This window comes from Adiantum capillus-veneris, chromosome 20, assembly GCF_014529385.1.
Source record: "Adiantum capillus-veneris isolate H3 chromosome 20, ASM1452938v2, whole genome shotgun sequence".
Lineage (NCBI taxonomy): Eukaryota > Viridiplantae > Streptophyta > Polypodiopsida > Polypodiales > Pteridaceae > Adiantum > Adiantum capillus-veneris.
Window position 1 is genome coordinate 94,090,588 of NC_140950.1, and position 9,870 is coordinate 94,100,457.

The following is a 9,870-nucleotide window of genomic DNA, read 5'->3' on the forward strand; positions in this document are numbered from 1 at the left end:
AGAGAGAATGCTTTTGCTTTCAAGTTTTGATTCTCTGTGGGAGAGAGAGAGCAATTGCTTTTGATTTGAAGCTTTTGGGGCTCTGCTTTTGGGCATCCCTTGTAACCTTTAAATTAGTGGTGAGAGCCTCACTTCTCAGAGCATCTGAACGCAGAGTGTGAGAGTGAAACCCTAACCGCTCTCTTGTACTTTGATGATTGATTAATACAAAAAGAAATACCGAAAGGGGCACCAGTCTCTGGGGCCAATATTTCTAGGCACGGAACTCCGCCGGGCCAGTGCAAATCTATTGTGATCTGTGAATTGTTTTGAAGTGGTTATTTGGTGCTGTCGCGGTTGATTCTTGACTTGGAGTGTCCAAGTCGTTTACACTTACTGGACTGATCGAACCCTGATCATGCTGTAGCTTGTCCACGGACACAAAGGGTTGGATGTGTCACGTGACATCCCCTCCTTTTCAAAGTGAGATACTGGTACCGAACTGTATGGCGTGGACGGAGATCGCCAATAGCATCCGGAATCCTAGAAGGGGCTCTTTGTCGGCCCACTCTGATGTGTGGGTCGTGCGGTACTTGAACTCCATAAAGGTCTGCAACGCTTGCTTCTTTGGGCCGCGCCGAAAGCGACACAAAGTCTTCTGTGGCTCCTTCAATGCTTCAACTTCATCTAGAGTCATGCTTCTTTCTTCTTCAAGAATCTCCATGGCTGAAAATTCCTGAAACCATTTCCAACACAAAACCATGAACATACCCATTCCATGTAAAGTGAAGGGAAAAAATCTTGTCTTCGCTAAAGACTGCGTCTGCAATGTAAATGAACGTAGAGACGGAGTGACAACCCGTTCATCAAACACATGCAAACAATGAGATCGAATCTTTCGCTTATGATCTAGAGCAATCAACTGTGGCAATTCACAACGGAAATGCCCATGTTTGGTGCTCATACTTTCATGTGCTCGTTCGGAAACTGTGTCATGCCAAGGAAGAGACATGGAATGTGACTTCCTTACATACATACTTTTCAGCTTTTCATGAAACATCCGCATACATTCGTGTTCATCCATGAGTGAAACGTGCTCAACATACAATATGTCATGCCTAGGAAAAGGGATCACATAATGACGCTGACTAAAATACAGGAAACGATCACGAATGAAACACTCGTACAATGTGAGGGTGCTTTGGACCTAGGCTCGAGAGCCAAGGTCGGTTCTGTCTGAGGGGGTTCTTTGGACCTAGGCTCGAGAGCCAAGATCGATCCTTCGTGATTGATCGAATTTGCAACGAGGTTAGCTTCGCTAGAAAAAGCATCAACTCACACATACAACCTTGTGAACAATCACATCTTGATCATGCAAATCATCACGCTCGTGAGAAATCACATCTTGATCATGCAAATCATCATGCTTGCCATTGGCATCCAAATCATCATGCTTATCATTGTCATTCAAATCATCATGCTTATCTTTGTCATCCAAATCATTGTGCTTATCATTGTCAATCAAAACATCATGCAAGTCATTGTTAATCAAATCATCATCATGCTTCACACAATCATGCAAATCCTTTGTATCATGCGTTGGAGAAGAAGAGACTGAGAAAGTCTCCGTCTCTTTAATCTCTTGCATCTGTGCCGGCACGTGAGACAAGAGTCGCAAGAACTCTTGCATGTTTCGGTCGCACTGTTCTTGTCTTGCCTTTCTTCCTGCTTCTCTTTCTGCTTTGTCTGCGTTTCATTTCTGCCATTCTTTCTGCATCTCTTGCTTCGCGTTCTAAATTTTCTTTCAGAAACAATTCTACTCCTTTCTACGGGCGCACCCCTTGGCGGCCTTGCGCTCACACCAAGGTTGCTTTTTCCCACCTCACGTCGATTGGCCGGCCGTTAAGTGCACGGTCCGCTCTCAATGAGTGAAAAGAGACACAAGGGGAGGCTGGACAAGCCCTTCTTTCTTGGGATTCCTGTCACTCTTCAACAAAACACGATTAGGAATCGACACGCCCAAGCGAACTTGGGTTCGTGCGACCTCAACAAGCAAAAAAAGTTCTTGTGGTTCTTGTGGTTCTTTCCTTGAGTGATATAGAACACTGCCAAAGCTCTGATACCAATGTTAGGTGCAGCGGAATGAATGTTTGCGCTTTGTTCAAGATGAGTGCCCCGAACTGTGCTCAAGGTTCCTTTTAGTTCTTATGGAAGGGAGAGCCTTCCGTTCTTAAAGGAAAGTGCTATGATCACGGACAAAGTGAATGGACAATGTGCGTGCAAGTGTATGAGACTGAGAGATAGAGAGAGAAGAGAGATACGACACTAGAGACGTAAAACCCTCCTCCGAAGGCCCCACTCTCGTCGGCGAGAATGGTCTACTTATTGATTGCACAAAGTGGTACAATGACGATGCAATGGACTGATGCAACCTGTGACTATGTCGGTGACGACGACGGTGATGATGACGACGACTTTAGGGCTGAAATCTGTGGTCTTTTATCTGCTGAATTTTAGGGCTGTTTCGGTGGCTGAAAATGACTGTTTTGGCTGCGTTTTTAATGGCTGAAAAAGAGGTTCTTCTGCAACCAACTAGGGCTGAATCTGCTACTGTGGGGGATGCTGAAAACGCTGAGCTTTCTGCTGCGGAATGGGCTGAAAACCAAAATGCTAGCAGATCTGGGAGTTGCTGGTAAAAACTCTAGGGCAATTTGGAACTGCCTGCTGAAATCCAAAAACTCTATGGATCTGGTGATGACGGCGATGATGCAAGCTGAGATCGCCAAGGCTTGGTGCTTAATGCGGTGGAAAACTGCTAGGGACAGAAAACGCTAGGCTGAATGCTAGCGTTAGTGAAAAACGCTGGCCATTCTGCGATGCTACAAAACTGGAAAACGCTGGGCTGAGTATGGCAAGGATGGAGACCAAAAACGCCAAGGGTACTGATGGGGGTTCCTGCTGAGAAGATCATTGGGGTCATTGCAAATGCATTTGGTGATGTATACTTGATGTGAGGTCGTTCTATGCGTTGAGTTTGACATGCTCAATATGTCATCTTGCTGAAAATTTTACTTTTGAAGTAAATTACAGCATTATATTTGCTCTTGCAAACACTTTTACAGTGTATATTTGCATTTGCTTTTGCGGTACAGTGATTGTACTTCCTGGCTGAAAATTATCAGTTTTTGTTTTGCCTCATTATGGCTGACACTTCGTCATCCTCGGACTCTAAGAGCCTCTTTGAGATCCGTAGGTTTGATGGTACATATTTTGATTTGTGGAAGGATCGCATACAGGGCATTCTTTTCTTGAAAGAGTGCGATGATGCATTGTTTGCAAATAAGCCAGAGGGTATGTCAGATGCAGATTGGACTAAGCTTAACAGGAAAGCCATTACTTACATCAAGATGGCTGTGACTGATGATATCCTTGTTGACATCAAGGGACTTGACACAGCTATGGCTATGTGGGATAAGCTTAAAGCTACTTATGAGAATACGACTCCTGTAAATCAGGTCCATCTCATGAGGAAGCTTGTAAGCTTAGAGCTTGATGAGTCCAAATCTGTCTCTGATCACTTGAATGCCTTTGGTGGGATTTTGAGTCAGTTGAGTGATTCAGGTTTGCAGGCTTTTGAGGATGATAAGCTCAAGGCTATTTTTATACTTATGACACTGCCAGAGTCTTGGGAAGCATTGGTTGTTTCTTTGAGTAATAACTCCAACTTGACCTATGATGGTGTGCGTGGTTCTATCCTCAATGAGGAGATTAGACGCAAGTCAAGTGGGAGTGGCAGTGGATCAGCCTATAATGTGCTAGACGCAATGAAAAAAGGCAAAATGTTGCAAATAAGCAAAGAAATCGCAGCAAAAGCAAAGAAAAACAGCAAGACATCACTTTCTATCAATGTGGAAGAAAGGGGCATAAAAAGCCCGATTGCAGGTATTTTAAGAAAGAGCAGGAGCGCAAGAAGCAAATGAATGCAAAAGGCAAGAAAAATGACAAAGAGGGCAGCTCTACCCCTAAGGAAAGTGAGCTTGAAAAGGCAAATGTGATCTCTAGTGTTGTCATTAAAGAGATTGATGAAAATTAAGACACTAGTGATCTTTATGTTGCATCTTTAGATCCACATGTCATGACTAGTTGAGGATATGCATATCACTAAGCATGATGTGATAGATGCTTTGCTTTCTACTCATGATGGCCTGTCACAATCTTGGATTGTTGACAGTGGTGCCTCTTTTCATGTAACTCCCTCTTTGGAGTGTTTTACCTCATACACTGTAGGAAACCTTTGAAAAGTGTATTGGGCAATAACTATGCTTGTGACATTGAGGGAGTTGGCACCATATACCTGGCACTTGATGACACACTCCCTGCGCTCAACAGATCCAGTCCGGACCTCATAGATACCCGATTGACGAACCCCTATTGCAACCATGTCTTTTCGAGATCATTTAGACCAAAATTTAGAGTGCTCTGAGTAATGCCCTCCTGCGAAAGCGATGTCAAACTGCTGTACAAAAGACAAAGCCTTGGAAGCATCTCTATATCCAGAAAACGTGTCAAATTTAATTGATTGTCCACCTTACTTAAACCCTTGGAGTTTCTTGCTTTTGTCTTCCAGAAAGTCATACTAGTTGGCTTTGTAAAAATTCTTCTTCTTTGCATGAAAGTTGATGTCATCATAGTCTGAAGTGTCTGAAGAGGAGTCCTCTGTAGAACTGTCACTCACGGGGCGAGATTTAGACTTCTTTGCCTTTTTCTTGCCCTTTCCGAAGCGTTGCTTCTTGCTTCGCTTTTTGCCTTTTCTGTCTTCTTCGCTCGAGTCCGATGAGCTAGAAGAACTGTCAGAAGAAGAAGAAGAAGAAGAAGAAATGGGTACTTCTTCAGATCAAACACGCTTCTTCTGTTTCTTTGCCTTTTCAAAAGTCGACTGACGACCCAAATAGCCCGGGTAGTCAGTGTCTTTCTTTTGCTTTTCGTCTTGCTTTTTAGCTTTGTTTTGCGCGTCAAAAAACTGAGCAATTCGTGCATCCACCACCTCTTCTAATTCCTACTCTGTATACTTCTTGGGAGCAAGAGGTTTCTTGAGAGCGGGTTTTGGGGGTGGTGTAGTGGTTTTCTACCACTGCGCGTGCAGTTCCTCCAAAGAGGTCTTGCTCATATATTTTGCCATTTTTGTGTCCTTGGTAAAATTAAGCATCATCTTTGTTGCGTCGCTGATCAATCGTTGACGCTCCATCTCTTGACGCTCCGTCGGAGTAGGCCGAGGCGGGCCATACTCGCGTGAATCTTCGTTGTGATCCCCTCCCGCATCTTTGGATGTAGAGGGAGTCGACTGATCCTTGTCTGAAGCCATAGGTGCCATGGAAAAAAAAAAATAGGGAACGGATTTCCCGTAGAAGAGAAATCGGCCGTGCTCTGATACCACTGTAACAGACTTGGACACTTCAAGTCAAGAATCTACCGCAACAACACAATTAACCACTTCAAAAACAGTTCACAGTTCACAATTGATTCGACATTGGCCCGGCGGAGTTCCGTGCCTAGAGATATTGGCCCCAAAGACTGGCGCCCCTTTCGGTATTTCTTTTTGTATTAATCCGAGTTCAAAGTACAAGAATGCGGGCAGGCGCTCACACTGAGACTCTACGTCCAGGTGCTCTGAGTTATGAGAGGCCAACCCGCGTATTTAAAGATTACAAGGGATGCCAAAGCAGAGCCCCAAAAAGCTTCAAAAGCGGAAAATCAAAAGCTTTCAAAATAAAGCAAAAGCTTTCTCTCACAAGCTTTCTCTCACAAGCTCTCTCTCTTGAGCCTTCAAAATAAAGCAAAAGGAGTTCTTTCTTCTCTTTCTTAGGCTTTAATAAAATAAAGCAATCCAAAAAGCAAAAGCTCCAAAAGCTACCGCAATCTGTTGCCTGTCCATGAAACGCGCCGCAAATCGCGGAGGTCCGTACATGCTGCCACGTGTCAGTACGGACGCCACGCTAACAGTGCCACGTGTCATTCTGCCCGTAATTTCTGGGACTGCTGCCACGGGTGTGTGTGTGAGTACTAGGCAGCCACATCACCGGTTTGTGACAACTCTTGCAGATCAACTTGCATAAAGTGCACTCCTTTAGCAGTTGTATTCTCTAATTGAATAATATAAAATTAGTACCAAAAGGGGCGCGAGGCCAATGTATTTGGAAGCGGAACTCCGCCGCTTTGTGTCACGGAGTTCTAGTGTGAAAGTTTCAGTTCTGTTCATGTTTCTATGAGTTTACGTCTTGTCAATGCCAAAGGGCTCGAGGCCAGTGCATCTGGAAGTGGAACTCGGCCGCTTTTTGTCACGGAGTCTAGTGTTAAAGTTTCACTCCTGTTCATGTTTCTGTGAGATTGCCGTCTTGTCAAGCGTTTCTCACCTTAAGCCGAAGGGGATGTTATGTTCACATAGCTCCATGTGCCATGTGGACATGCTACTACATCATCTTCAGAGCGAAGGTTTGCCTTTTGGTTTAATGGATTTTCTATCAGCAACTTTATGAGCTTAGTCACGGGACTTGCATGTCCAAACAAGTTTATTAAATCAAATCTTTTTAATATGGAACCCTCTTGCATAAATGGTTTGTACAAGGTGTTTGATGGGTGTTATTACACTTTGTTGGGCAATCATCGGCAGCATGACATAAGACCCAGCCATGTACTAGCTTTAGCCTCTCATCTCGATTGTATGAGCGACAAGTAGCCGGTCCTCAAGGCACTTTTCCTCATGTAGCCTATTTTCAGGCGCCCAATCCTGGAGCCTCATCAGCAGTTTTCCTGCCCTTCATCCTGGCCTTAATAAACTTCCATTGCCTGCCCATTACTGCCCTCAGCCATGGCAATTTGCAGCAGCTACATCAGCTCATCTCTACCCATGTTTTGGGACATGTAGGCAACCCCTGCTTTCTCCCATAGAATATCTATCATCTGATTGCCCATCTGTTCATTTTTGGCGATCATCAGTGCAGCCATATCTGTGATTTTAGTAGCCAGAAATCAGCCACGTTTATCCTCACACTTGGTGCACACATAAACCCCCAAACATACCCTTCTGGTTGCTAGACTGAAAAGTTAAAGATTGCAAATGGTTTTGTTTGATTGTGCTGGAGCATGAGGATTCCTAGAATGCCAGATAATTCTCCAAGGACATAAACGAACCCTGACAAGGAAAGCACAGTCAGGTACAAGGGCTTGTGGAAGTATGCTAAACAATGAAAAGTATTTTCTGAAACGCTGGGATGGAAGACGCCATTGCAAACAAGGCAACTGTGATTGTACACCCACAGGTTCAGGCATGCACACATGCACACACACATTACAGGACATGCATGCTTGCTCACATGTATTTTCAATGCTTTCAGCTTCATTGCATGTATGTCAGAATTTTTGTTATTGAATTTTGGTTAATTTCAACCTGCTAATGTCGCGGTAAATCTGTCCAGCCATTTCTTTATTTGAAGGCGACAAATTTAACTCTACCGAGACTCTACTGAGCACGGAGTGATTTGGGTAGACTACGTTTAAAATGTCTTATCCTCAAAATATTAATGATTGCCATCTACAAATGTGAAACATTCGTCCTGTCTTGTACCAGTCAAGGGTGGACCGTTTCGTTTGTGCGTTGAGACTGTGCTTTTGGCTGGTTGTGAATCCTTTTTCCTTTGGAAGATTTGCTGGTTTCTAATTTTATTTTATCTCCAGCTATGTTCATTTCAACTGGGGCAAAATGTAATTTTCTCTGCAATTTGAAGAGGGGACTTGTGGTTATATGTTCTGCTTTATTGCTACCAGTATTGGCTGGCAAGCTACTTTTAACCACACTCACATGCTACTTGACCCTTCGAATTGCAGGCCTTAGGGTTTCCAATGCCTAAGTTTGGGCACGTTTCCTTGATCTTGGCTCCTGATCGAAGCAAGTTGTCCAAGCGGCATGGAGCAACGTCTGTTGGACAGGTGATCCATTTAAAGTCTGGCTTTCCTTTTCATGTGTCAAGAGCTGAAGTGTTATGACTGGTATTCCAGTTCAAAGAAATGGGTTTCTTATCCCAAGGAATGGTAAACTACCTTGCTCTTCTTGGATGGAATGATGGAACTGAGGACGAAATCTTTGCGCTAGATCAACTCAGTATGTCCTTTCCTAGAGGCCAAAATATTTGTCTTTTTTCAAGATGGCAGCACGATCTGACGTTATTTATATGAATGTTTCAAGTTCTGCAGAGTCCTTTTTGAACATTCTTTAAATTACTATGTTTAATTTTTACAGTTGAGAAATTTTCAATCGAGCGTGTAACTAAAAGTGCGGCAATTTTTGACAACACAAAACTTCGGTCTGTCCTACTCAGCAAATTTCAGTGCAGTTACCAAGTGTGCTTGAAAATTTTAATATGTTTTTGGGATATATGCTTGTTTTGATGTCTGGTTTTTGGTGGTAAATAGCTGGATAAATGGACAGCATTTGAGAAGCTTGCCAGAGAAAGCTCTCACTCAGATGTGTGGAGAATTTTGGGAAAAAGCTAGCCTCTTAACTGTGCATGAAGGGCCCTTCGTGGAAGTAAGTATACCAAGGTATGTCTGCACTCCAATGTGCACTTTTGTGCATGTAGGGGTGTGTGTGTATAAATGTACACGCAATATTACTGCATCTGTAGGTATGTACGGTTTGAGTACGGATGTATTACTGTGTTTGTCTGATTATGGACTGAATAATTGTGTAGTTAGATTACTTTACTTGTGTTCATGCAATGGCTGAGTGATCGGAGTGATTGCGTGCATCTTTCTCCTAAGTCAAGTATCATGTACATATGTTGTGTTAACTATATGTGGAATATGGTCGAAGGCTTAAATTTCACAATTTTTGAGACACTTACCTCTTGTTTTGATCTGAAGGCTTTGTTGGCATTCTTTGATACTTTTGTACTGATAAAGCTGTCCTAATAGTCCGTGTCTGTTTGAGCAGGATGCAGTCCGTGTGCTTAAGGGTGGCCTGGAGGTGGTTTCAGATGCTGGAAAAGGGCTGAGTGATTTATTGTCTTATCCTTTAGAGGAGTCTCTTTGCAGGTGGGTTCTTTTCCATCAAGCGTCCAAAATTAGACTTCTGCTTCCTCTCACTCTCTTTCTTTCGAGTTTGTACAGCCCAGAAGTGAAGGAGATAGTTGATGACAACTTGAGAGAAGTGGCGGATGCCATTCTTACAGCCTACGACAGTGGCGATTTGCAAAATGCAATCAAAAGTGGGCATGATGAGTGGCAAAAGTGGGTGAAATCTGCAGGAAAATCTATGAAGAGGAAGGTTTGTACATATACACCTTGATACTAATGCAAAACCTATTGAATGTGTAGAAGAACAATGATCATCTTGCATCGGATATGGGCGGCTTTTTGCAGGGTAAAAGGCTATTTATGCCCATCAGGCTTCTCATTACTGGAAAGAGGGCTGGCCCGGACATCGGAAGTGCTGTGGAGCTTCTTTACAAAGCAGAAACCAGCGGCGTTGTTCATGCCCAGGCAGGTTTAGTTACAATAGCTGAGCGAATGAAAAGATTAAAGGAAGTAGAGTGGGACAGTGTGTCGGAGAAGCTTGCATCTACTGTGAAGGCCCCTGAAAGTGCCACCGTGCTAGCACATTGATTCCCAGGAAGATGTCCTTGAGATGGAAAGCACCCATTTTTTCTCGTTGGTTCCTTGGAGTAGTGTTGGGTAGGTTAAATGTAGTTAGTTTTAGAGTATTGGTTGAGAACTCGGCCAGATTTTCCAGTTTACCCTGGCTGAAGCTTAAATGTATAATTTGGGTATGTAATTGAAGATTTGTGAATTTTGTCATTTTGAGCATTGCAAAGATTGAGAAGATAACAATGTGGCTTA

At 43.4% G+C, this 9,870-nt stretch overlaps 1 protein-coding gene across 3 annotated transcripts in view; it reads left to right on the top strand.

Annotated features, from left to right (window-relative positions):
* The window catches only part of ERS (glutamate tRNA synthetase), a 79,463-nt gene extending 69,593 nt beyond the window's left edge, over positions 1–9,870 (top strand). For 2 of the 3 annotated variants that reach the window (XM_086492663.1, XM_086492664.1), the window contains 7 exons: positions 7,861–7,962; positions 8,032–8,134; positions 8,273–8,336; positions 8,446–8,560; positions 8,966–9,066; positions 9,142–9,298; positions 9,394–9,870. In XM_086492663.1, coding sequence (XP_086348789.1) covers positions 7,861–7,962; positions 8,032–8,134; positions 8,273–8,336; positions 8,446–8,560; positions 8,966–9,066; positions 9,142–9,298; positions 9,394–9,636 — 885 coding nt within the window. In that variant the 3' untranslated portion in view covers positions 9,637–9,870. Of the gene's footprint in view, positions 1–7,860; positions 7,963–8,031; positions 8,135–8,272; positions 8,337–8,445; positions 8,575–8,965; positions 9,067–9,141; positions 9,299–9,393 lie in introns of those variants that run through there. The other variant, XM_086492665.1, reaches the window with a different exon arrangement.